General features: G+C 34.3%; 2 protein-coding genes across 20 annotated transcripts; one reads left to right on the plus strand and one right to left on the minus strand.

Moving 5' to 3' along the window:
• Positions 1 to 5,365, minus strand: LOC106055981 (peptidyl-tRNA hydrolase 2, mitochondrial-like). Of its 10 annotated transcripts, none has more exons than XM_056006813.1 (6): positions 5,227 to 5,365; positions 3,664 to 3,810; positions 3,346 to 3,444; positions 3,031 to 3,152; positions 289 to 401; positions 1 to 129 (listed from the first exon to the last, which is right to left on the minus strand). In XM_056006813.1, exons 2-6 carry the CDS (start codon positions 3,802 to 3,804, stop codon positions 80 to 82), a joined length of 525 nt encoding a protein of 174 aa, XP_055862788.1. In that variant the 5' UTR covers positions 3,805 to 3,810; positions 5,227 to 5,365; the 3' UTR covers positions 1 to 79. The 10 variants fall into 10 exon arrangements, with proteins under 10 accessions (XP_055862788.1, XP_055862789.1, XP_055862785.1 ...); XM_056006814.1 differs by lacking the exon at positions 5,227 to 5,365 and adding an exon at positions 5,073 to 5,204; XM_056006810.1 differs by lacking the exon at positions 5,227 to 5,365 and adding an exon at positions 4,956 to 5,045.
• Positions 5,092 to 27,650, plus strand: LOC106055980 (uncharacterized). 10 transcript variants are annotated; one of them, XM_056006800.1, is made up of 15 exons: positions 5,092 to 5,229; positions 13,228 to 13,354; positions 15,256 to 15,339; positions 15,622 to 15,731; positions 15,897 to 16,003; positions 17,369 to 17,475; positions 18,427 to 18,604; positions 19,306 to 19,413; positions 21,164 to 21,252; positions 22,429 to 22,542; positions 22,920 to 23,028; positions 23,439 to 23,607; positions 23,946 to 24,043; positions 24,486 to 24,653; positions 27,508 to 27,650. In XM_056006800.1, exons 4-15 carry the CDS (start codon positions 15,638 to 15,640, stop codon positions 27,622 to 27,624), a joined length of 1,458 nt encoding a protein of 485 aa, XP_055862775.1. In that variant the 5' UTR covers positions 5,092 to 5,229; positions 13,228 to 13,354; positions 15,256 to 15,339; positions 15,622 to 15,637; the 3' UTR covers positions 27,625 to 27,650. The 10 variants fall into 10 exon arrangements, with proteins under 10 accessions (XP_055862775.1, XP_055862777.1, XP_055862782.1 ...); XM_056006799.1 differs by having other exon boundaries at positions 5,187 to 5,326; XM_056006808.1 differs by lacking the exon at positions 27,508 to 27,650 and adding an exon at positions 25,840 to 27,496 and having other exon boundaries at positions 5,187 to 5,326.
• Positions 27,651 to 27,946: the final 296 nt, after the last annotated feature.

The raw sequence follows: 27,946 nt of genomic DNA on the forward strand, positions 1-27,946 counted from the left end.
TAGCAGTACTCATTTTAATTATTTGTAATACATGAAAGAAACATTGACAAAAACATCAATATTCTATACTGAATTATTATCATAATAATTTGAGATGCCCTGTAACTTTGTTAATAACTGATACTGGTCCTGAAAATAACAGAAAAAAAAAGTTCATTAAAATACAGTAAACAGTAGTAGAAAACAGAATTGCTTATGATAAGCTTAGATACTGGCACTAAGTCACTCACATAGTTAAGAGTTGGTTTTATACAAATTTTCAATAAAAAAAACACTAAAGAAACCAACCTGGGCCAATGGCCATAACTGTCTTTGAGCCTGGTGCAATTTGTGTTCTTCCAGCATCACTTATGATACAAGTGATCAAACCTTCAGCTTCTGCTGCTTTTGTTAAGTCATAACTGTGTCAGGAAGTCAGAACAATTGTAGGAAATTAATATTAATATAGCATTGTTTTTAAAACTATTAGAGTCTAGGCTGAGGGGGGGGGAGGGTATTTATTATTGCTACTTTTATTTTTAGTGTCTCTAAGTTAAATATATTTTTGTAGGGATACTTACTCAAATATGAGTATTAATAACACATTTTATGTTGCTCATTTAGCACTTAAAATATTTTAGAATAAAACAAAATTTTTATAAAATATAAACTAAGGTAACTCAGTATGAAACAAGATTTTTTATGAACTTATATAAATTATTTATTAATCAACGATATCATTGTTTATTTGACCCCTTTCCTTCAGCCAAATCTACAATATTATCATCGATGCTTAAAAAGTCAGTTGTTTTCAGCATGTTGTTAACAAAATCAATGTTTTTAAAAGGGAGGGGGGTAAAAAAAAAGGCTCTTTTTTTTTCTATATTAAATTCCCACATGGTAGTGACATGTAATAGTATCAACTGACCCATCACTTTCAAGGGAAGTCGACAACCATCTGGCCAGGGCCAGTAGTGCTTTTTACACCTTGAGGCGAGAGTTTAGCGGAATAAATTGCTCCACCTAAGACATAAATATTGTTACGAATCTCACTATCCAGGCTCTCTGCAAACTGCACCATACACCACCAACTTAAAGAACTTGACAACTCAGGGCTCCAAAGTAACGTAACACTTTAATAGTTGAATAAATAACAGCCAATACTGTACAATTGGCAGCACGTAACACAAGACTGTACAAATATCTCTCCGATAACACCATACCGCCGTATCAACTCTTGCACTGGCCTCTCCGTCTCGTTCCGGGCTTGCACTGGGTTCAACAGTTCAGGACTGACTTCACACACTAGGCTCGTTGTGTCGGACTCGATCACAAACCAAGATCAAGACGCCGTTCGTCTCAACTGTACTTGATAGTACTCCGCACTGAACCGTCGTAATGCTCCGTACAGAACCACACCGCTGAACTGTGCTGTAGTCGACCGTGTTCTGAAATCTTGTCGTGAACCTCCTTTCTGAACCGTCTTGACTGCGACACCTCCGCTCTTATATAGGGTCCCTACTGGCCTTCTCGAACCGGACAGAATGCCGCTCGACATTTCTAGGTGGTCAGATAACTACAACTCTCGTGACGCCCCTGAGCTCTGTTCATGACGTCGATCCTTCCCGAACCGTCCTGTTGACACTCGACTCGGCTGACCGCTCGTCTCTCGTCACGGTTGACCGCTCATCTAGCGCTGGCCTGGGGCGATTTGCGTCGGCTGACTACACACACACCACTGCCCCCATTTGTGCCACCACCAGGTTTATAACAATATTATACAGAGAGCAACTAAGACGTACATTTTCACCAAAGATGCTTGCACCCCATCAAACACAGTGATGTCCTTGGGAACGCCCGTTTGAACAGTATAAAGGCACTTCTTATGGTCCAACAGTTATGCTGGACATGGCACGTACTCTGTATGGGGGACAAACATATGTCAAAAGCAGTCTTTTTTGGTGAGCTGAAAGGTGGTCAACATAACAGAGGTGCCCCATGGAAGCACTTTAAAGACCAGCTTAGGCAGCTACTTGCTTTAACTGACAGAAGAGAGCACCTGGTTCCATGCAGCTTTAAGAGAGCTGGCGGTCACTTATAAAGGCAGCAAGATATACTTTTGAGACCAAAAGAAAATCTGCTGCCAAGGACAGACGTAGATGGCGAAAAGAAAATCTAAATCAACCACTGGCGGACAATGGTTATGCCTGTGCTAGATTTGATCAAATATGTAGGTCACAGCTGGGGCTGTGTAGCCATGGGAAACACTACATTCCTCATTGATCTTCAAACTCGAAGACAGGCCTTATTATTATTATATGTTATTAAGTTTTATGAAATTATGAATAACTATCATAAAAAAAATACATTAGTTCAATTTGTATCAATAAATATTATCTAGATCTAAAGAGACACATTGGAAGTTAAACCTTAACAGGGTAGTGAAATCCAAATTAGAAAAAATGGATGATTCAGTTGGAACTTGGAAAATAATTACGAGAGAAAGAGTTAAAATTATTTTCATCCAAGCCAAATGTTTGGGTACTGGTACAGATTGCTTTAACCTTTTTGTAAAGTGGTGTGTACAGTGGTAAGTAACATAAAGCTAATGTCACCAAGCTCTAAGAGGGTGTTTTCTTACTACCTTATCTCTATTTTTCTCTGGTTGAATACAGCATTATAATCAATATAAAGTGATTAATGCTTTCTAATGAGCAACAAATTTTGTAAAGAATTTCCTCAAAACTAGAAGATTCAATGAGAAGAGTGTATTTTAATCTATACAAAAAAATTTTAAGCAGGACTATATTTTGGCTATAACTTTTTATAGACATTCATAACAATGGTATTGAATAAATAATACAATCTTATTTAATTTATGTAAATAATTTTGACCACACAGATCAACATGTATTTCCTGTTATATTACCACTGATATTACACCTTTTTTTTAAATTTAAACTCTGAAGAAACAGTAAGAATTATTAAATAAATAAGAAAGTAGCTGAAATACATGTCTACACAAAGAAACAAAAGGACTATATTTCTTACAAAGCAGATTCATCTGGAACTTTCAGGACTACTTTGGGCTGTCCATACTTTTGCCAGTGTCTCAGTACAGGCATGTTTTCACTGCTACATCTTTCAACAGCAGAGACAGCAGCATGGGCACACTAGAATATACACATTTCAGTCATTGGATATAATGTAGTTTTAAATTCAAATAAGAAGAAATGTAAACCAATACAAAACAGTGATGGCATAAAAGAAAGTTCATAACAAGTGTCCTAGGTACTAATTCAATGTTAAGAATGTTTAAAGATTCAAACAATTTTGTAACTGACTGATAGAAAAATTGTATCTTACCTGAGCCCCAATTTTTCCTTTACCCATGTTCAAATCATTTCTTACCACCAAGACCAACTTGTATTCCCCTGATATTCTGTTGGTGTCACCTTGATTGTTCTATTGAGGAAAAAAAAATATTTCTTGGATGAAAAACAATTTTCAAAACTTAATTGGGAAAAAGAAGTCTCGACAAGAACTTGCTAAATCAATAGTTGAAGTTTTCTTAATTGTTTACAGAATACTAGCAATCATTTTAATTAGCAACAAATTCAAAATTATATATATATAGATAGATAGATAGATTTATAATCAAGTAATGGGTAAAATATTTATTACCACAAGGGCACTATTGGAAAGACTTCTTAAATTTCTTCGTTTTAACAAAACCAGTGCTGCCAAAAATCCTGTTCCAAAACAAAGAGTTACTGCAAGCTTGGGGTGATTTTTTACAGTCGCTGACAGCCAATCTTCATTCATTTTCAACTTTAGGAATAAAAAATGTATCTAAATTAAATATAAATAAGTCATTATCTTACTTCAAAAGCAAAAAGCCTCCCAGTAAGCAGTCTGATCCAAAGTCACAAGTGAACAGTATACTATTCAAGCCACAGAAAAAAAAGGGTCCCAAATTTGATGGGTGGGACATGTAGTCTGTAAGGGAAGCTGTGTGCAGGAAAGCACTCTCAGGGGGGTCAACACAAGCATTACAAAGACATCCTAGCTCTTGATCACTACTCATGGCATAAAGCCAAGATATGAAGCAAGGATAGCGGCCAGCATGAAAGAATGCAGAGCTAACAAAAGGATGAGAGAAGAAGCAGGCTTATGGCGGTTATGCCGCTTATCTGCATTAGACTCAACTTACCCATGCCATATGTGTGGCTGGGTTTTCAAAGGGAGGATGGGACTCTAATTACTCTATATCCATCTTCATGTTCATAGGAAATGAGTATATTTTCCTTTTCAACCATAAAGCAGAAGGTGACTTAGTGTTTTGATACCTATTTTGGCACCCCACTATCATCACTATGCTCAAAGTCCTAAAAATATACTAGTCAGTATGAGATAATAAATATATTTTGAAAAGACAATGGCAAAGTCTTCAATTCTGAAGATTAAGAATGAGTGTAGTGTTTTACATGACTATCATTATGCAAACCCAGATGTGACCTGCATATTTTTCCACATCTCAAAGCAGTTGTCCACTGCCGCCACTGGGAAGGGGGGTGGGGGGGGGGGGGGGAGTCCAGTTTAAGTTTTCTTTTCGTCTTCTAATTCTATTATGACTATCTTCAAAAGAATAGTAGATCTAGATCTACATTACATATCAATTACTTGTTTAAAATCTTGACTCTAGCTTGATTTATAGAAATTTAGATCTAGCTAATACTTAATAATAGATCTATATAAATAGATCTAGATCTAGATATCATAGAGTAGATTCTATATTATAATTATATAAATATAGATTACAAATCTATACAATTTATATAGCTAAGTGATACAAGCTTTGGCACATACAAAACAAAAGTCCAAAAATTAGCGGTCCAAGCTTTTAATTTCAAGTTAAAAATGATTCAAAATCTAGCTTTGATCTAGAATCTAGATTACATTGTAATGTATCTCACCATTAAATGTATCTAGATCATAGATCTATAACTAGGCCTTGTATCCAGATTTAGACTATAATATTGAAAGGACTAGATCTAGCTAGTCTAGATCTAGAACTAGATTTAGTTGTGGACCTTTAATATAAGATAAAATATATAGCTAAGTGATAGGCTAGACGCTTTTTTTCTTTTTAAAGGTCCAATAATCTGTGGTCCAGGCTATGAATTCATTCAAATCTAGATCTAGATGATAGATCTACGTCTAGACGATTCTAGATCTAGTAGTAACTTAGTAAGTAGCTATTCTGAGTAATCATGTCATCATCATGTAATGTAATTCTCTTCTTCCATCAACATGAGAACATGTCAAACGAGTAGTAAGGAAAGGAGTAAGTAAAGGTAAAAGGAAAGAATAAGATCAATCTGGGTATAATAGTTATTAATAGTCCACGAGAAAACAAGAGTAGTGTTTACACTTACACTACAGATGACTGGCTGCGCTATGGACTGTCGTTTAAATTTATCAAACCTTGCCCGCTCCCATCCCCCTTTGTCCAGCGGGAGGTTTGGATTAGGAACTAATCTAAGTAATCTACTATGTTTATTATATAGATCTATATTCTATATGAATATATGTAAACAGCAAGGCCGGACTTAACCATTGTGGGGCCCTATGATAAACAGATTTCGTGGGGCCAAGTTTGGGTAGGGAAGAGGATAATGAGTGAAATTTAAGAGTTTGTTTTAGAAAATAAATTCGTCTGTAAATTTTATTCATTCTTTAGTATGTACAGAATTACTTTACGAGCCTTGCGTGTAGCAAAGTGGTACAGTATATCATAATAATCACGCTCAATAGCAAAAAATTACCGAATGTTTCAATCTATCTTTGAAAATTGTTGACCTCAAGTAATTCTTCATTAGTTTGAGGTGCGAGAAGCTTCTTTCACCAGATTTCACAATTACAGCTGATGCATAATGCCACGCATAAGATTGGCATTTTCCATATTGAATGACACCCCTAAATGACAATTTTTGTGTGTATATTTTAAGGACTTTTTCGTATATTTTGCGATTCCGGGAGATTTCCCAGAGCTCCTGGTTAATCGACAGAGGGCGCGGGAAATCTGTTTTGTTATAAAATGGTTTAATTTAATAATTTATACACCTTGAATTAGAGCAGGTCCTATGAAAGTGCGGGTCCTATGAAAGTACGGGCCTCACTGCGGTCGCATAGGTATCAGTGGCCTAAGGCCGGCCCTGCAAAATAGCGGCGTATGCTACGCCGCCGGTCGACTAGTTATGTTTTAATTTGTTAGAATAGTTCTGCCATTCTGTTCACAATCTGGTGTAATTTCCGCTTTTACTTTAAGTATTTTAGATCTATCATCTAGATTCTATTAACTTTTAGCATAGTATTTATTTATTACATTATTATTATGGTTATATTATTATTATAATGACTAATAATGGCTGCCTGGTCGTGCGTGTAGCGAAGTCATACAGTATATCATAAGAATTCTGTTTCCTACATAGATCACGCTCAATAGCAAGAATTACCAAATTCAAAAAATTCTTCATTAGTTTGAGGCGTGAGAAGCTTCTTTCACCAAATTCCACAATTACGTGATAATGCAGTTTTTTTTATCGCGCATAGGATTGGCGTTTTTCATATTGAATGACACCTCAAAATGACAATTTTTATCTCTATATTTCAGGAGATTTGTATGAGTTTTCAAAAGATTTTAATTAATAATTTCAGGAGATTTCCAGGACTTTTTCGTATATTTTGTAATTTCAAGAGATTTCCAGGAGTTTCTGGTAAATCAGGAGGCCGCAGAAAATCTGTTATAAGTTATAAATGGTTTAATTTATTAATTTATACACCTAGAATTAGCGAAGGTCCTATGAAAGTGTGGGGCACACTGCAGACGCATAGGTTGCAGTGGCCTAAGGCCGGCCCTGCAAAATAGCAGCGTATGCTACGCTACCGGTCGACTAGTAATATATTCATATCATACATATATAACATACTATCTAATCTAGATATATATGTAACAAGTATGTTATGTATTAACTAGTTAGAGTCGGAGAGTGTCTAGATCTAGTAGAATCAAACTCAAAGTTATTAGTGAATCAAAAATAATCTCTAGATTTAGATATATATAGATTAAAGATCTAGATCTTGACTCCAGCTAAAAATATATCTAGAGTGTATATGACTATATGTATTTAAAGTTTAAATTTAGTCCAGAACAGTGATTCCCCAAGTGGCCTGTAGCCTGTATGAACCCCAGGGGTCTATGACGACATCCAAGGGTTCTACTAAAGTGAACAAATTTGAGGTCTACGAGGGTGGATCTATCTTATATAATACAGACGTTACTTCAAAAAAGAAGATGATTACGTCCTATGCGTCATGCATCTAGTCATGCATGTAAATGGCAGAATCTAAATTTTTAATATAAACTGAAGATACTAAACTACAAGCTACCAAAAAATGAAATAGAAAAGCATAATTATACAAGGAAAAAAAATAAACTAATTTAATCAAGATAACAATTTTAATTCAGTAATGATCATTTGAGACAATGTCACCCTGTTAAAATGGATTAAAATTTTAAAATATTTTTGAATGATAAAGTTGAGAAGAGACCTACAGTGGAATAAATCTTGACATCAAAAAGAGAAGATGATGGTTTGCAAGTGTTTTAAAATATCTTTTACTTATTTGGAAAACATCTCACTGAAGGCAACAATAATAAGAAGTTTTAAAACTATTTTGTACACAAACTTAAATCTGATATTATTAAAGAATTCCTCTAAGTAAATACAGTTCAAAGGCATAGTGATGAAATAAGCTCTATGACATTGAAAGCTTCATATGTAATTATTTGCAAACAGCATACTTCTCTACAGCTTGATCAGTCAACTTTGTCTGGTAATAAGCATTTTTTATTGGCACATGTTTGTTTTACTATGGATAAAGAAATCAACGAAAAACTTCTTTTTGTGAAAACTGATACCTGTTAATAAAGGTGAATAAATATTTAATGTCTTTAAATACCACTTTAAAGAAAAAGCAATCTCTTAAACTATAAAATCAGTAACATCGGATGGAGCACCTTTCATGGGTGGGCTCTGCTGTGAATAGTGTATCCGTCCAGGGTGTTGGTAATACACTGCATAGCTACAAATTTGTAGATTGCATGATCATTCACAATTTGTTATCAACGCAGTTAATCAAAGTAACACATATTTCTTACTCTCAGATGTGTTAAGAAAATGACAAGAATTTTCATCAGTCGTTCCTTCACCCTGAAGTATGATGATTGTCGAAAAGCTTATGTTTGACAAATTTGTTTTTCTTTTTGACTTTATATCAAACTTCTTCTGTCACCTGATGCACATACCTTGCCGTGGTGTGACAGCTTGAGTGCCTCAATGACCCTCAGAGCTATACCGGCGGGAGCTCATCACTCCTGGCAGGTACTACCAAGCCGGACAGGTCTGTTAGGAAAGAGGCCAGACAAAAGGTGCATCCCCCTCCCCGGGACACAGGGGTTGTGCGATAAGCTAACAACCTGTCCATGGAAAAAAAATAGTATTATAGAAACCAGAACAAAAGCACAAACACTAAACATTGTCAGAGGCGAAAGTAGAGCTCCACAAAGGAGACTTATGAAGCTATGCAGGGAAAGTCGAACAAATCCTGTGAGGCCGACCACTCTACTTAAACCTATGAAAAAGAAATACTTCCTTATTCAGAAGGCAGCATTTAACTTGGGAACATGGAATGTCCGCACTTTACTAGAACCAGGTAGATGTGCACAAATTGCCAAGGAAATGGCCAACTACAAACTACAGATCCTGGGAATAAGTGAAGTTTTTAAAAATATTTTTGAATGATAAAGTTGAGTTTATTTTAAAACATTGTCAGAGGCGAAAGTAGAGCTCCACAAAGGAGACTTATGAAGCTATGCAGGGAAAGTCGAACGAATCCTGTGAGGCCGACCACTCTACTTAAACCTATGAAAAAGAAATACTTCCTTATTCAGAAGGCATTATTTAACTTGGGAACATGGAATGTCCGCACTTTACTAGAACCAGGTAGATGTGCACAAATTGCCAAGGAAATGGCCAACTACAAACTACAGATCCTGGGAATAAGTGAAGTTCGATGGAACACATTCGGTAAAACAAGACTGCAATCAGGAGAAACCCTTCTCTTCTCTGGAAAGGAAAAAGAAGATGACTTACATGAAAATGGTGTAGCACTACTACTAAACAAGGAAGCTTTCAAAAGTCTTTTAGAATGGGAACCAGTTTCAGAACGAATAATTAGAGCCAAATTTTTGTCTAAGTTCAAAAATGTTCACATCATTATGTGCTATGCTCCCACCAACCTTGCAAGTGATACTGACAAAAATACATTCTATGACCAACTGCAAAGTATAGTTGACAAAATACCTACAAGAGATGTTTTGATCGTCATGGGAGACTTGAATGCCAAAGTGGGAAGTGACAACAGAGAGAGAGAGAAAAGTATGGGCACCCATGGACTTGGCACCATAAATGAAAATGGAGAAATGTTTGCAGACTTCTGCACATTTAATGAATTAGTGATAGGAGGCAGCATTTTCCCCCACAAAAAATGCCACAAAGTGACATGGGTTTCACCAGACAATAAAACAGAGAATCAAATCGACCACGTTACCAATTGGCTGAACTGGAGAAGCACATTACTAGATGTACGAAACAGAAGAGGAGCAGATATTGGCTCAGACCACCACCTAGTTGTTGCCAAACTAAAAATGAAGCTGGCCAGCAATAAAACAGAAAGAAACAAAAGGAAAAGATTTGACCTAGACAAGCTCCGCAACACCCAGATTAAAAAGGAATTCCAACTATCCCTTCAAAATAGATTTGCTGTGCTACAACTAGATGAGGCCGAACAAAGCGTTGATAAATCTTGGCAAAATTTCAAAGAAATTATTACTAAAACAAGCAATGAAGTACTAAGCCTTAACCCTAAGAAGAAAAAACAGTGGATTAGTGATGAGACATGGAAATTAATTGAAGAGAGGAAATGCGCTAAACAGGCAGTTAACCTATCAAAAACAAGAAACCACTAACAACAATCAAAACAAGACTACCAAGCAGTTTCACAGAAAGTCACCAAAATGCTTAGACAAGACAAACGATCATTTTACAATAATCTGGCAGAACAGGCAGAAGAAGCAGCAGGTAAAACAACTGTACAAAATCACCAAACTTCTCAGTACCAAAAAGGCTAATTGCAATGTTCCAGTCCGAGACAAATATGGAAAACTACTTTCTTCAATAAATGAACAACTTGAAAGATGGAAAGAATATTTTCAAGAAGTGCTCAATAGACCTAAACCACGTCTCCACCAGATCTAAATGCAGGACCAACACTAGACATAAACATGGAAGAAATAACTAAAGAAGAAATAAGGAATGCACTCAAACAAATGAAGACAGGTAAAGCTGCTGGACTTGACAACATACCACCCGAAGTCCTAAAAGAAGGAGGAAGTGAAATAGTTGACCAAATGCATAAACTATTCAACAAAATTTGGTTAACAGAAACACCTCCGGATGAGTGGAAAAAGGGCTTGCTAATAAAAATACCAAAGAGTGGAGATCTATCACAATGTGAGAAATGGCGAGGCATCACTTTGCTGTCAGTACCAAGCAAGATTTTCAGCAGAATCCTACTAAACAGAATAAAGGGAGCATGTGATGAACTTCTAAGGGAAGAACAGGCCGGATTCAGAAAAGGGAGATCTTGTGCTACACTCAGAATAATTGTAGAACAATGTGTCGAATGGCAATCTCCTCTCTATGCAACTTTTTTCGACTTTGAAAAAGCTTTTGATAGTGTCGACAGAGAATCTATCTGGACTGTAATGAGACATTATGGGATCCCCAATAGTGGCGACAGAGAATCTATCTGGACTGTAATGAGACATTATGGGATCCCCAATAAAATAATAACCATAATCAAGAACCTTTATGATGGTTTCACCTGCCAAGTAACCCACTGTGGCAAGCTGTCAGAGGAATTTCCAGTCACAACAGGAGTCAAACAGGGATGTCTTCTTTCACCACTCCTGTTCCTTCTAGTATTGGATTGGGTCACAAAAGAAGCCTACTCTAACGCAGGTAAAGGAATCCAATGTACTCTCACACAAAAGCTGGAAGATCTGGAATTCGCTGATGATATAGCCCTATTATCACACAGACTATAGCAGTGGTCTTCAACCTTTTTTGGCCTACCGCCCCCTTTTCGAATGTTTTCTTTAAAAAAAATCCGCCACCGCCCCCCTCTAAGAAAAACAGTTATGAAGAAGCGTGAGAAAGCAAATTTGAACAAAATATCATCTATTTATTAATTTTTATGCTGTCAATAACACTTATCCCGCTCGGAAGATGACCGCATGCCAAAGGCGATTGTTGTGAACTCCTTGGCCTATGACTGACGAGCTTTGAGGAGGACTGAGTTACAGAGGTGCCCCCCTCCCCCGTGTGCGATATAAAGATTTATTCAGGCGCCATTTCGCTCTCACTGGCATAGAGGAAAGTACCTGGTAGCATTCTCTGGCAGCAGATAGCCTCTGAGAGAAACAGTTCGAGAGCTCTTACAAAAACTGCGGGACAAACATTTGATACAAAGGCTTTGTCTGCATAAAATGCATGAAAATATGTAGGTCGCAGTTTGGTTTGCGTAGTTATGTGAAACACTGGACTCAGCCGTAATCTTCGGAATGAAAGGCAAAAACAGCCAATATTATCATTATGCAAAAATTATGTCAAATAATTTGCAGTGATTACACACAAAAAATAATTGTAAAGACTTTCTTTCAAATCCTAAGAATATTTGGGCCTACTGTTTTTAGGTTTAATTGTCAATTTAGTTTTATTTTTTAATATAAATATTACTATTACTGAATTCACTACAAAATGAAATTAAGCTAATGGTAACCTTGTGCCTCCTTCAGTTTGACAATATTAGAAATTTCAAGCTTTAAATTAGCCAAGGCAAGGCGAAATTCTCCTCTATTGGTTACATCCAGTCTCTTTCTTTCCTTATTCATTAACTTTGTTTCGCACTAAATCTATGTTAACCATGTATGTTGATGGAATAGCTAAAACATCATTCCAATTTCGACCACAGTTTTGGAATTTTACTGAAACATTTAAATGCAGCCACATCTCTGTTGTGCCTCCAGGGGCGTAGCTAGGAATTTCCATCGTTTGGGGGCCAGGGGGCTTGACATCTCTGGGGGCCGCTGCATTTTGCGTAATATTTAATTTAATTAATTAAAAAAGCACTAATTTGGGGGATTTTCAATTTCCCCCTCCCCCCACCCTAGATACGCCACTGTGTGCCTCCTATGTTTAGATTCTTTTTACTGAAGACATAGTTTTGTAAATCTATTTTTTCATGCAACTCACTTTGAATGTAGGTAACAGATGTGTAATAATTGTCATTTATATATATATATTTAATTTTAGAAGCGAATCTTAATTTCTTCATAGAATTGTTATGTAAATGGAATAGATATAGGTGTCCTTGGTAACTAATTCATTTGTCAACAAACAAGTGATGTGAGATTGTAAAACTCTTTAAAATAGATTTAATATCTCGATAAAAGAGAAAATGATATTATAAATAAAGTCAATCTCTTTCCTAGCAGTCGGAAGTTGGTTTCATTCATTTGTGTTAGATGCCTACCATGTACAACAATTTTTTACAACTAGAGTCTAACACCTTTTTCATCATTAGTTTCATAAAACTGTTGAAAGATGCGCTTATTTTCGGCATGGGCTTGTATTTTATTTACAGTTTTATGATTAGATTCAAATAGAAATGAAATTGCGGGCTAAACTTTTTTTGTGTATCATAACTCACAAGGTGAATAGTGAATAGATTTGTTCTTTATTCTATATTACCTATGAAGTCATTGTAGCGTCCAACCACTGATGGTTTCTTATATGTCCCCGTAAGCTACATAACTAGACAATTTTGAAATAATATTTCATCTCTAACAGTAAAAAAGTCTTTTTGTGTTACATATGTTTTAAAATAAATTTAGTTTTAATCAATTTTTCAACAATATCACAAGTATTTTAAAAAAGCTATGCATTTTTCTAATAAACCATTAAAACATATCCTGCTTTGCCGTTTTTTTTGTTTGTTTTTAATATTGTTTTAATTGTAGATTTGTATAATTGTTCATGAATATTCTTAAATTATTTTTAGATATCGCTATATGTTCGTGAAGCCGACTTGGTTTCATAACCTCATCTGAAAATGCCATCAAAGTAGAACTTACTTTTTTTCTAGTGGCAATTCACTAAATCTCAAGGAAATATTACATGACATACCAGTGAGTTTTCGTAACAACATTTTATCAATGCTTTTTGTTTTTAAAAAGTTAAATTATTCTATTAAATGTTACCTTTAATGTTTTTTGCAATTAATATTTACATATCAATATATTAACATATGTAGATAAAATAAACTATAATCTAAAAGGCGTATTACCTAGTTTGTTTATCAAATCGTAAACGTTTAGACGTGCGAGATCCAAGGACAATAAATACTCTCCAATCATAGCAAAAGAGTAAGAATTTAAAAATAGAAAATGGGATTCCCGAACTCAATTTCTAACGCTGTCTCTGTTCTTAAATTACAAGCAAGTTAACTATAATTTGTCTATATTTAGTTTCCCAGCTTTAATGTTGAAGAATTTTTTAATTTGTTTTGTTTTAGAGCACCTTTAGTTTCTTCTTTCCACCTTTATGCCCAGCGCCCCCTTACCGCCTCATTTTGAGCCCAGCGCCCCCCTACCGCCCCTTTGGCTCTCAGCGCCACCCAAAATCTTGAAAACGCCCCCTAGGGGGCGATATCGCCCCTGTTGAAGACCACTGGACTATAGGATATGCAAGAAAAGGTCACAGCTTTAAGCAAAGTAGGAAAAAGAGTAGGCCTCAAAATAAACCACCAAAAACTAAAGTACTTAAAGTAAACAATAAACAAATTGGAGACATAGTACTGGATTCTCAGACAATAGACCAAGTAGAAAATTTTATATACCTTGGGAGTGTAGTCAGTATATCAGGTGGAACAGATGAAGACATTAAACGCCATATAAATCTAGCGCGTCAGACATTTACACAGCTAAAACCAACCTGGAAATCTCCTTACATCTCAAACAAGACTAAACTAAGAATCTTTAACTCTAATGTCAAGGTCGTCCTACTGTATGGTTCTGAAACATGGAGAACAACTGAACCCACAACAAAAAAAATACAGACCTTCATCAACAGATGCCTGAGAAATATCCTAAAAATACACTGGTATGACAAAGTAGAAAACACCAAACTGTGGGAGATGAGTGGACAGAAAAATATAGAAGTGCAGATCTTAGAGAGGAAGTGGAGATGGATTGGTCACACCCTTAGAAAAGATACCAGCAACAGAGCTAGACAGGCCTTAGAGTGGAACCACCAGGGAACAAGACGCAGAGGAAGACCAAAAAGAACATGGCGACGCAGTGTACTTGAAGAAGCAGAGATGACCGGGAAGAGCTGGGACAACATCAAAAAGCTAGCAAGAGACCGTGGAGAGTGGCGTGTTTTTTGTCGAGGCCCTACGTTCCACGAGGAACCCAAAGGAGTGATGATGATGATCAAACTTCTTGGATGCTAAAGAATCGTTAAAACAAAATTATAGTAAAGCGGTTAACTTACAGGTGGTTTTTATTACTTTTTCAGTCTTCACCTTACTACGGTTAGAAATTAGTAAAAAAAAAAAAAAAACACTGTGAAGTTCATGAATTAGCAAGATTGCAACATTAGCTAAGCAGGAGCCTACCGAATACAGGAAAAAATGGCAAGTGGTCTACGAGCCAAAATAAGTTTGGGAACCACTGGTCTGGAATCTAGAAAGAAACAGTAGACATAGAAACTTATCTATGCATCATGATATTATAATTAAGTATATCTATATTATAATTTATTATATAGATCTAGTAATATAGATTAGATCCAGACTCTAGACAGGATAGCCCGGATAGGCTGTGACATGACTGAGACACAGCTTTGCTTTACGTATAGATCTAGAGGTCTAGATGATGATTTCAATGAAATTCTTAATCTTGAAATAGATCTTACCTAGTATTGTTTTTATGAGAAAAGAGTCCTTGTATCACAACAAATTTCCATAAAGATCAATAAAGCAGTCTTAGTCTTACACAGTCTGAGTAATTGAAATTATTTATTGCGGGACAAGGGACAGGATAAGTTACTTAGATGTAGATTTATAGGCCTATACATCATCGGAGCTGGCCTCATTCTTTGTCTTCCAACTGTAAGCATAGTACTGCAAGTAGCTAAGTACATATATGGATCATGTTTTATTTTAAAGATCCTGAAAAAAAATGCAATTAATAATAGATTGAATACACCCATATGTTTATATAGCTTTAACTAGTTCCTATTATTAAATGTTGAATATAGTTATCCTTTGTCATTGTGCTGACTGCATGATACTCTTGTTAATTTTGACAATAAAAACAAGTGACTTTGGCTTTTCTAGGATATAAATATCTAGAACTTAAGGGAAAATTAACTTCTTCCTTTACTATTTTAGGAAACTGCTTTTATAGATGGCTATGATCACTAATCATGAAGATCTCTACAAGAGAGGAGGTGCTGGAGATATTAGTAGCATCAAGGCATCTTCTAAAATTACACAAAAAAGTAAAAACTTTATTGATTATTTATCCTTTGATTTACTTTATTCCACAATATGTTTGGAACTCTTAAATGACAATAAGTTTAGGATTTTTCTGTTATACTATGTTCAGGAAGTTACAATAAATACACAGATTTTTTAATGAATGTTACTTTATTTTGTTTCTTTAGGTGCCCAGTCAAAACTGCGTGAAAAGATTATCACCAATAAAAGATTTAAAGTTGAAAGTTTAGAATTGGCTGAAGTTGTGCTTTCTGAAGTGGAGGAAAAAGAAAAGGTTTGTAATACTAATCTGTTTTTGTCATAACTTTGTTTCTTTTTTGGATAAAATTCAGAATGGAATGTTCCTTAACAGATTAGACAGAAGAAGAAGAAGCTTCTTATCTGAATAGACAGTATTGTCAGAAGAGGATGTTTCATCATTTCATGAACCCCATTTTTTTCATGTTTAGGAGGATCTGAAAGTGATCTCAAAAGTGACATTTGTTTGTTTGTTTTTTGCTTAAATAGTTGAATACTAGCTGTAGCTGAAAGTAAAAGTTGTTTTCTGAAAGCTCTGTCTCACATATGTTGATAAAACATATGACAGTTGAGCGTTTTAGGGCATTTAATTGTTTGCTTGAATAGGCTGACTTATACGAGAGTTATGGTTTGCTTGAATAGGCTGACTTATACGAGAGTTATGGTTTGCTTGAATAGGCTGACTTATACAGAGTTATACGAGAGTTATGGTTTGCTTGAATAGGCTGACTTATACGAGAGTTATGGTTTGCTTGAATAGGCTGACTTATACGAGAGTTATGGTTTGCTTGAATAGGCTGACTTATACGAGAGTTATGGTTTGCTTGAATAGGCTGACTTGTTTGAGAGTCATGGTTTGCTTGAATAGGCTGACTTGTTTGAGAGTCATGGTTTGCTTGAATAGGCTGACTTGTTTGAGAGCAATGGTTTGCTTGAATAGGCTGATTTGTTTGAGAGCAATGGTTTGCTTGAATAGGCTGACTTGTTTGAGAGTCATGGTTTGCTTGAATAGGCTGACTTGTTTGAGAGACATGGTTTGCTTGAATAGGCTGACTTGTTTGAGAGCAATGGTTTGCTTGAATAGGCTGACTTGTTTGAGAGTCATGGTTTGCTTGAATAGGCTGACTTGTTTGAGAGTCATGGTTTGCTTGAATAGGCTCACAATGACCAGTTTTCAATTTCAAGCTCTATGTGGCATGCATTGCAGCAGTAGGGGGAATATGAAAGCAAGCCAGTAAGACAAACAAAATTTGAATTGAAACTGTCAACTTTAAACAATAAATTTATTAATTGATACAAGAGAGCTAAAATATTTTACATTTTATTCCTTGCTAGGTTTGGTGTGAAATAAAATAGATCTTTTTTTTTTTTTTTTTTTTTTTTTTTTTTTTTTTTGCAAAATATGCTTTCTAAAGCTTGCTAAGTTAGAAAAAATGGTTTTGGAAAGTTTTTGTTTCATTGGCATAATAAAGCAATGGACATTGAAAGTTCATTATTTTCATATCAGTATAAATATCACTCTACTGTCTAATTCAACTCTCCTTATTTTCAAAGCTTTTTTTCTTTTTAAATCATGTTTCTACCAATGCTAGGTTGATTTATTTTTGTGTTTCTTTTCAAGGTGGAGAACTCCATCAAAAAGTTAAAGCATGGGAGAAATGTGGAAGCACTTACAACTTTATACCGAAGCTTTGCAAGAGACTGGGCACATGCTGAGACTTTTATCAAGTAGGAACATGTTTGGTTCATTTAGTTCTACATTTATTTCAATATTGAAAGATGAACACATCGAATGAATACCATTACAATGAGTTCATGCTTCACATAGCAATGAGCTCACTGATTACTTTTTTATGTAAGAATAGATTTTAAATGTAATGTTAAGTTTCCCTCACAAAACTGGTAGTTTAAAAAAAATGCTTTATTTATTCCAATGAGGACAGCAAACACAGCTCTCCACCAAAGTCTGTTCTGAGCAGTTTTCTTCATCTGCTCCCATGTCATTTCTGTATCCTCAGCATTGCTGATGACTGACCTCTTCCAGGTTCTTTCTCTTTCCTTGTTACATATTCCAATCAAATGTTTTATTTGCAACATTGGTGGTTTTCGCAGGGTATGTCCTATCCAGCTCCTTTTTTGCCTTTAAATGCATTGGGCTATGGCTTTTACTTGGTTCTCTCTCACAAGTTGATAGATGCTAAGTAAAACTATATCTAGATTCATGGGTGTTATGTTATCAGAACAATAACATAATGACCAGGATTTTAACCCATAATTTTTTATGGCAGTTGGAATTTTAATTTCTCTATCACTTTATTTAGTCTGGTATTTGAAAAAATATTTGGAATGATTATTTTTTCAAGTCTCAGAAAGTCTTAGTGAGTTGTGGCTGAGGATTTATAGACAAATTATCTGATTTAAAATTTTAAATGACCGGTTACAATTTAACTGAGACATATTGCAAAGATCTTATTTATTAACTTTTTTACTACCTCATAATGGTTTCAGAAAGAAGTAAGATTTTTTCTTGCCATGCCATTCTGAAGGTCTCTTATTGGATTACTAAACAATTTCAAATCAAAACTTTTTTGCTATCAAAGGGATACTTGTTAGACATATAAAATTGTTCTTTTTAAAAACAGGTGTGAAGGGCTTCCATTATTTCTTTGTTTAAAACAGGTGTGAAGGGCTTCCATTATTGCAGGGCTGCTTTCTTTCTACTGATGCTGAGCTTCTCCATGCTGCCGCCTGGTGTGCAGTTAATCTTTCAGCTGGACAGTCAAAAGTTGTGAAAAAAGTGATGTGCTTGTCGCCAACTCTTATTCAGTTTTTATCAGGATCAGACAGAGTTATGCAAGTACTTATTTGACTTCAAGTTAAGCATACATTTAGATCTAACTTATGACATTAGGATAACATCTATAATTTTACCAATTAAAGTAAATCTATGGCCTCTTTCACTCATATCTAGCTCATGTTGTGGACAAGATGAGAGCCATTGGCTAGGTGGGAACATTGTCACCTACATTCCCACTCTCCTTGTATCTGTTGGGTTCAAAGGAATGGCTATAGCCAATACAGTCTGGGGTCAGCTGTACCTTAGGGTCTGTCCAATTATTTCTTATGGTTGACTCTCATAGCCTTTCTAGTGTTAGGGCTTAGACACAAGGCAGTTGAAATTGGATTCAGATTTTGTTTTCTTAGGTAGGTAGTCCCTCCTGCCTAAAGCATTCTTGTTTAGGTGCCACATAGTCACCTTTGTCCCTTCTAGCAATGTTAACAGCTCCATTAACTAAATATCTGAGCCACATGTGGAGGCCAAGTGTTGGACTAGTTGTCATTGGCTATTTGAGATGCATTCCATGAGAAGCATTTATAGGTAGTGGAGCGCTTATATCCATTGCCACTTCTTGCATTAACAACCTTACAGAACCAAAGCTAAGTAAATTTGGTGAATTAAAATGCATTTATAAATCTATACTTTTTTTCCCATCTCCTTAGTAATTACAGTTCACTACTTTTTCACTAATTTAAATGTTTGATGGATTTTCCCCCCAGGAATTGTGTGCCTGGGCATTAGCCAATTTGGCAGGTGACTCTCAGAGAAACAAACAGATACTCTTAGAGCAGGGATGTGTAACTATCCTGGTTACACTTGTAGCAACAGTAAGTATCTTTTTAATCTATCTTAAAGTATATATACTGTCACAAGTTCTTCTTCTTGTTGTTGCTGAAGATGCTAATTCATTGATAGTGCTGAGAAGTGCTCAAGTTGTAGACTCTTTGTTGAAATGTCGGATGTTACAAGAAGTAACTGTGACATGCCTGGGATTCTGTAGATGTATATCTCTAGATCTAAACACTATCTTAGAGATTGAATAAGTGAAGATCCTTTTAAATCAAATACAGAACTTAAATTCAAAAACTAGGAATCACTGCAATGTACAGTATTTACAATAGTAAACTGTATCAAAATAAAATATTCAAATTTACTATTAGATTTAATACAAATGCAATTCTGATCTCTACAAATTCTAATTCAAAACTAATATACGTTTTATCTCTATGAGGGGGACACGACAATTCGTTCACTGACATTTCGTTCACCGACAAATCGTTCACGACTTTTCGTTCACGCGACTATTCGTTCACCAGACATTTCGTTCACCCGACAATTCGTTCACGCGACTATTCGCTCACGGACTATTCGCTCACAGACAACTTGTTCACCGACAACTTGTTCACCGACAGTTGGTTCACGACAAATCGTTCACGCGACAAATCGTTCACTAACAATTCGTTCACAGACAAATTGTTCACAGACAAATCGTTCACTGGATATTTCCAAAAACAAAAAATTGCTAGAGATCGGGCGTGATCCGAAATTCTTTGTTAATTTTTGTTTGTTTGTTGTTAATATTTTGTTAACGAGGGATGTATGTGATAAAAAATTATACTGAAAAGAAAAAAGAGATCTTACAAGCAAGCTGAAACATTTAAATGGGCCCTCACTTTACTATAGGTAACATTTTTACTTTCAACATGTAGGCCTTCTTTTACGTTTTATCTCTATTAGAATCTCAACACCACTGAAGTTTTTCTTTATTCTCGATCCCGTGTCTCCTTTGGCCTGTACTTGACCTCTACTTAGACACTTGGATTTAGCCTATGAAATCATCTCCTTCAATCAATCAAATAATTTCCTGTCAAGTGTCATGCGTGTCATTCGAGTGATAGGTGTCTGCTTACATCATAGGAAATTCCGTGCTTGACCCATACTTTACAGTCATAGTTATATAACTTAAATAACCTAGACTTGGGTTTATTTCAAATTGATAAGTGACTATTTCAAATTGATACGTGACATATCAACATAGAGTGTTGTTTAGACATCAAATCCTATTCAGAATTTTATTTTAGTCTATTTTCTTTACAATTAAAATAAATATTTCACTTTGTTAAGAATAATGAATTACAAATCTGAATAGAATGTTATTAGTAAATTATTAATCATTTGTCTCTTAAATTAATAACACTCTACATAATGAAATAGGAGGTGCGGTGGCTGAGCGGTAAAGCGCTTGGCTTCTGAACTGGAGACCTGGGTTTAAATCCTGGTGAAGGCTGGGATTTTTAATTTCAGGATCTTCAGGTGCCTCTGAGTCCACCCAGCTCTAATTGGTACCTAACATTAGTTGGGGAAAAGTAAAGGCGGTTGGTCATTGTGCTGGCCACATGACACCCTCGTTAACCATAGGCCACAGAAACAGATGACCTTTACATCTGCCCTATAGACCACAAGGTCTGAAAGAGGAACTTTATTTTACTTTGACATAATGAAATGAAGTACATGAAAATGTATTCCTCTCTAATTATTGCATGTTGTTCTTTGATTAGAAACTCTTTAATATTTCAGAAGTACTATATGGACTTTGAGGATCTTTTGAAGAGTGTCTTATTTGCATTAGTTAATCTGGCTAAAGATGAGACTTATGCATGTGTCAGGTAAGTTGTTTTTTGTTTAATTTCTTTAAGCAGTAATATTGTAAAGAATCTAAGGGAGGCAATACACCAAAGGATGGAGGTGATGATGAATGCTGTTTATTTACTTGTAATAAAAGGTGTGAGATGATTTTAATCAACAGAAATGTCCATCTTGCTTATCAAGTCTTCTAACTCTGGCCTACAAGGTTCACTGGCACCACCTATGTCTTCACCTTCCTGCAGGGTTCACTATCTTGCTACCAACACTGGTCTCAGTCTGTGCCACTCTCTATCTTCAGTTTGTCTCAAGAACCAATGCCTACCTAAACCAGCAGGAATGTCTTCCATTCGCAGGAACAACTCTTCCAATTTTTCCCAGACAACTCACAGAAACAAAACCTACACTGCTTCTCACCTGCTGGTCTGTCCACTGGCGCCCATCTGTTTTACAGATTGAACTAAACTCTAGTTCTGTATCTCATTCACTTATGCCTGAATCAACTGTCTCTCCTTGCTCATCCCGATATCTGTCTATCCCTAGTTAAACAGTGCAGTGATGCACACCATAAGCATCAACAGAGAAGCAAAGTTACATTAATAATTGTATTATTATCTATATAATATTTATATGTATTTATTCTTTAATATATTCTATAATTCTAACATATTTTTAAATACATGTTTAACTCAAAACTTAAAATATTACTTCGGATCAGAAAAACTCAATTAGTCACAGTAGCTGCTTTGGAATTAGTTTTTTTGTTGATGTTCTAACCAAATACTCCATTGTTATATTTATAGATATAATTCTTCATTATAAATCAATATATTTGAAAAGATATTTTAAAACTTACTGCTACTAAAAAACAAAAGTCTCCTGATAAAATTTTGGCAATGGCTGAAATTCGTAATTCAGAATTTTGAGGAATTAGTGTCAAGCCAGCTTCAATGAGTTCATGACATTTGTTGGATAACTAGTCATTTTGCTGGTTTCACACAAAAATATAGAAAAAGTGTCATCACCTCTCTTTTATATTGAAGTTTGATAATCTTGATATTTTACAGTAGAAATTGTTTTGATATTATTCATTCTCTTAATACTTATTCATGTTGATTCAGCAATTAGCAGACATTTATGACTGAAGTTTCACAGAAGTATTAATACATTTAAATTTTTTTATTCCTTGTTCCATCTAGGTGCATGCAAGAAAGCTCAATATATTCTCATATTGTAACCTTACTGACAGATATATCAGCAAACTGTGATCTTTGCTATGAAATAGGATGGCTGCTGAACTGTTTATATTCCAGGTTAGCTTTGAATTTTATTTGTACATGTAGGTCAGGTCCATCCATCCCACTGGCACTCCAGCCCATGAAGGGTACCGACCTGCTTTCACGTCTTTCCATTTAGATCATGTGCTTTTTGTCTCCATGTCCAAACTGCATAAAGCGGTGATGTTGTTTCTGAATATATCATGTTAGATGAACCCTATTTTGAATTTCAAATGTCTATAATTTTGTCATTTCTTCATACAGAATTTTAAAATACTGCTTGCTATTGTAATAAGAAGATATTAAAATGACATATACAAAGAACATGTACAATCCCAGCTCAAAATTTTAATGAACATATTTTTTTACTTTGTTTTTTTTTTATTGTTTACGTAACTGCACTGTGTCTTTAGACAGGAAACGCTGACTGAATATTATAATCAACTCTCACCTGTTCTGCATCTAATTGTCAATAAATTGTCACAATTTATGCAAATAGAGAATAAATCCCAGAGAGAAAAGGTATTTATTAAAATTTTAATTAGAGTTGTTTGTTTTGTTTTATATTTTTAATCTTCTGTAACTATTGTCAACAAGTTCTTTAAAAAAACATGTCTTCAAGTTGCTAAAAAAAAAAAAAACACTTAGTGTTTATAATTTATTCTTGTGTGTGCGAAATGTAAGTATGGGTTAGAAAGTTTAAAGGATATGCATATTTGATCAGTTGAATATAGCCTTAGATAAGTCTCCTTGTAGTATGTCCTTGAGCAACAAAATTTTAAACCTTTGACTTTAAGTGTTGTCAAGAACTATCTGTTTTGTAATTTAAACAAATTAGCCTTAAAAATGAATCAAATAGATGAACCAAAATATTTTTATATTGTATTCACAAAGGTATTAAATAAATTTCTTTTTCTCATGACTGTGATTAGGTTCTTCTTCCATACGTTCATTGTGTTGGGAATATCATTGGACAAAAGCTAGATCTAGCTGTTGTTCTCTGTCAGGAAGTACAGTTCTATACCTGGATACTTACATGTCTTCAGTGTTCTGATCTATACATACAAAGTGAAGTTTTGTGGCTGGTTAACAATTTTATGGGTAATTAAAATGTTCAGTGTGTGTACAATATTTAGATTATTGTAATTATGTTTCAAATTTGACTTACTGATGACATTAATTTCTTTCATTAATATTCTTTCTTCCATGCAGTACATATTTTCATGGACATTACTTTTATTGGAAATGATCCCTTATCTAATACATTCTGAATTGTTTTTGTCGAAATTTGTTGTTTAAATATACTTGTCTAGGCCATTATCTGAACTAGTATTTAAGGTTCGTTAGATGATTTTGAAAAGTTGTACCTATTTTGATGTTGACAATGAATTTTTAAACTCCTCTATTTTTCTCATGTTATTGTAATTGATTTTTTTCAGTGGAGCCAAGTTGTCGTGTTTTAATCATCATTCAATCAAACATACTATCAGCCATATTTAATTTATGTCACAGTTCTGATGTAGATATTGCACTACAGGTAATTATTAGTTTGAATTATTTTTTTTTGTTTTCATTAATTTTGTACACATTTTGTATACTTAACATAATAGACAAGTTTTATACAGATCACTTCTTATAGTTCAGTTAACAACAGATCACTTCTTATAATTCAGTTAACAAATTCTACACTAGCTGTGTTTAAAAAAAAACAGCCTAGAAAATAAAACCTATAGGTTTAGAAGATGAATGAAATACTGAGCATATTTTGAATATTTTAATGCAAACATTTTTCTTGTTAAAATTAACTTTGTAGAATACCATACAGTTACAAAAATTAACACCATCTGAGCTATTTTACAGTTCAATGATTGGGAATCTATCCAACAAAAAATAAATTAGAACAAATCAGTGGAACTCCCTAACAAATCAGTTGACTTTCATCTTGTATTGATCTAATAGTATCAAGTTTTTCTTTGCAGTCTCTTCATTTGGTGCAGATGATGACCAAGGTGTCCACCTTCATACTTACATATTTAGTACATCAAGGTCTTGTTGGTCTATTGATCCTGTTAGTTACACACCATGATCACAGAATCTTACAGACTACTCTTGATCTACTTGTTCATTTAGTGTCAGTTATACCACAGGTAAATGGAGACGTACAATTACTTTCTTTTGTGCTATGTTGCTGCACATAAAAATTATCTTTGTGTCAGATGCAAGTAGGCCAAAAGTTTAGTGTAAGAAGTTACACACGTTTTTTTCTATAAAAGAAGCTATGAAAGTTATAAAACCACAGATTTACTATATAGACTACAATATATAGGTATTTGATTTTCTATAAATAATTTATTTAGGTATGTATTGTTTTACACACAAGGTATCAAAATTTTTAAAAAAAGTTTGTTTCTTGTGTAACGCTATTGAAGCTATTCTCTAACACTGTATAAATCTAAATTACATCTCTATAAGTATATTTATATATAATACAACTAGCTGGATATTGCCTGCAGGCCTTAGTTTGTGTATCACTAATCTAATGGATTGGATTTAGATGTATGTTAAACTTAGCTAATGTTCCTTTCAAGTTTTTCTCTTTCGCCATGAAAATAAAAGTAGTTTTGCAAAAATGGGTTTACCCATTAAGCCGATATATTCATATCTATTAAAAACGAATGAAGCGCGAGATGAATAGGATATAAAGTACAATTAGTTAAATGAATGGGATTATAAAGTATGGCAGGACATCTAACTTTGCAGATATAAGGAACAAATTTATGTGAAAATACTTTTGAAACACAAATTTGAAGGTTAATTTTATTAGATAATGCAATCAATAGACTATATTTTGTATTTTCATGTGTCAAAGTAAAAAACTATCTGCGCAAAGTGTAGTTCTTAAAATTAGATCTAAATCTAGATCCTTTTGATCTTGTCTCATGTAAACATGGCCTAGATCCATGTAATAGTAATACTTTCATAGAGTTGGGCAACTTTTTTTTTTTTTTTTTGAGAGTCTTAAGTTTGTTTTAGAGCTACTATACATATGTTACGGTTCCAGTTAGTATCCAAGGAACATTTATGCCAGGTTTTATCAAGATTGGTCAAACGGTTCTGATTTCTATGCGGAACATACATACATACATATGCCTTACTTTCTGCTTTATATTATAGAATGCGTTAATAGTATAGATCTACATGTTATAGTTGAGATTAGTAGATTTAAGTTAATAAGTTAAGTACTAAGTAGATCTAGATATAGAATAGAGCTATTGTTCTAGAATTTTAAAATCTAGAATTCTAGATCAATATATTTTTCTGTATTTCGTACAGCACAGCAGATAAAATCACAAAGCTGTCAAGTCACAACTGGGTCAGCGTAGACTGAAGTCATGTGATTCGTGAAACATTCAAACAAACATTAAACACTTCAGAATTGAATGACATTGTCCTTAAGTAGATTGTAGATCTTGATTTCATATCTTTCAGTCTCAGGCCTAGAAAGAAAAATGCATTTTCCACTGACTGAATCATTCCTGTTCCCCACTCTACATTTATTTTGGCATTGTGTTCTCTAAATATCATCATTTCTTTGACCAACTTGTGAATGTAAAGAAATAGACCTAGGTGTTATAATAAATGAAAAACTGTCATGGAATCCCCATATTGATGAAACTATCAAAAATCAAACAAAGCATTAGGGTTTATTAAAAGAAATTTATATAAATCAAATAAGAACATAAAACTATAATGTTATTTAACCTTGGTTAGGCCAATAATAGAATATGCATCCTCTGTTTGGGACCCCTCAACTCAAGAAAACATTAAGAAACTGGAACAGACACAAAATAGAGCAGTGAGATTCATAACAAACGAATATTCACATTTGACTAGAGTAACACCTTTAGTTAAATCACTAAATTTAGAAAGCCTTCAGGACAGAAGACGCAAAAGTAAAGTAGCAATCATACATAAAACACTGAACCATAATCTTCAAATACCAAAATAAAATTTAATAAAATACTCAGAAAGACACAAAGATAAAGGCACATTCCTCATCCCATATGCTAGGACAAATTTGTACAAAATACTCCTTCTTCCCTAGTGCTATTAGAGCATGGTATTGGTTGCCTGAGCTAGCCAGGAAAACCAGTGACTTGGCAGAATTTAAGTCATTGGTTAATATGCATGACTGAATGCATGGCGCGTAGGACGTAATCATCTACTTTTTTGAAGTAATGTCTGTATTATATAAGATAAGATAAGACAATGGTAAAAAGTAAACCGCAAAGAAATAGACAGTGCTAGATCTTTTTGAAGCTATTCACTAAGTTTTAATTTTTTATTTAGGCCCTTGTCTAAAGTGAAGGGGAAATGACATATTGCAAAGTGAAAATAAGTCCTTTTTTGAAAATGAAATAAAATTTGCTTTTATTAAATTATATTTATGCTTTATATAAAGAATGCAGTCTCTGGTGATGTACCAAAAATAAAATACAAAGGTTTGATAGGAGCTAGCGCTATTTGTGAATTAGTTAAAATCGTGTCTTATCAAGCACCTTAGTGGTAAGTGGTAAGAGGATCCTGTGTATGACATTTCATCCCTTTACTAGTATAACTCTTTCTCTCCATAATTATTTACCACATTCTGGTGGAATCAACGCTGGTATCGTCAGGAGAGAAAGAGTTAAGAGATCTCTTGATTTGATACATAAGCCAGTCAGTGATCTTTTACAAATGTAATATATAGGTACTGAGCATTCACTCAACTTGATATTCAGTCTTAAATTTGATTCTTATATAAATGACACAAGTTTCAGTTTCTAAAATTTAAAACTTTTGTCTGTAAAAAACTTGTGTACATGAAATGCTTTCTTATTCCGTCACTCAGTAAAGCTAAGTGATTAAATGTCCTAAGATGTGTTGAGAACCTGAAAATTTGTATCTATTCCTGGCTTCACTTAATTTTTTGTAATTATTTTTGTTAATGTGTTCCAACAGGAAGTTTTAGAACCACTATCAGCTTCAGGTGTCTCTGAAACACTCCAACACCTTAGGTTGCATTCTTCAGACCTTCACGTTCAAACAAATTTACAGAGTTTATTGTCAATGCTTTAATACAATTAAATCAATATAATTGTCAACATTTGTTGTCCATTTTATTTTTTTTTATTTTTGTGGAAAGTGTTTAATTAAAATGAAAACTAATCCATTTATGGAATGTGATTAGGTTCAACATTTAGTGTTTTTTTTTAAATTATTTTTGTTAATTCAAAAGAATGCAAATTGAAGCATTTTAACAATAAATATAATGTTTTTATTTTTGATACCACACAGTTCACCACATAGAACTTGTCTAGTTTTAATCCCTAAAAAAATGGGTATCTTTTTCAGATTATTTCAGTTTAAAGAGAAGACATTTTTGAATTCCATGAAATGT

Source organism: Biomphalaria glabrata, chromosome 12, assembly GCF_947242115.1.
Source record: "Biomphalaria glabrata chromosome 12, xgBioGlab47.1, whole genome shotgun sequence".
Lineage (NCBI taxonomy): Eukaryota > Metazoa > Mollusca > Gastropoda > Planorbidae > Biomphalaria > Biomphalaria glabrata.

Coding starts and splice junctions, on each gene's coding strand:
- LOC106055981 (XM_013212511.2), bottom strand. Junction 3,153..3,345: donor AAGGAAAAATTGGGGCTCAG/GTAAGATACAAT, acceptor TGTATATTCTAG/TGTGCCCATGCTGCTGTCTC. Junction 130..288: donor AGTTATGGCCATTGGCCCAG/GTTGGTTTCTTT, acceptor TGTTATTTTCAG/GACCAGTATCAGTTATTAAC.
- LOC106055980 (XM_056006800.1), top strand. CDS start 15,638: ATGGCTATGATCACTAATCATGAAGATCTCTACAAGAGAGGAGGTGCT. Junction 15,732..15,896: donor TTCTAAAATTACACAAAAAA/GTAAAAACTTTA, acceptor TTGTTTCTTTAG/GTGCCCAGTCAAAACTGCGT. Junction 17,476..18,426: donor CATGCTGAGACTTTTATCAA/GTAGGAACATGT, acceptor TGTTTAAAACAG/GTGTGAAGGGCTTCCATTAT.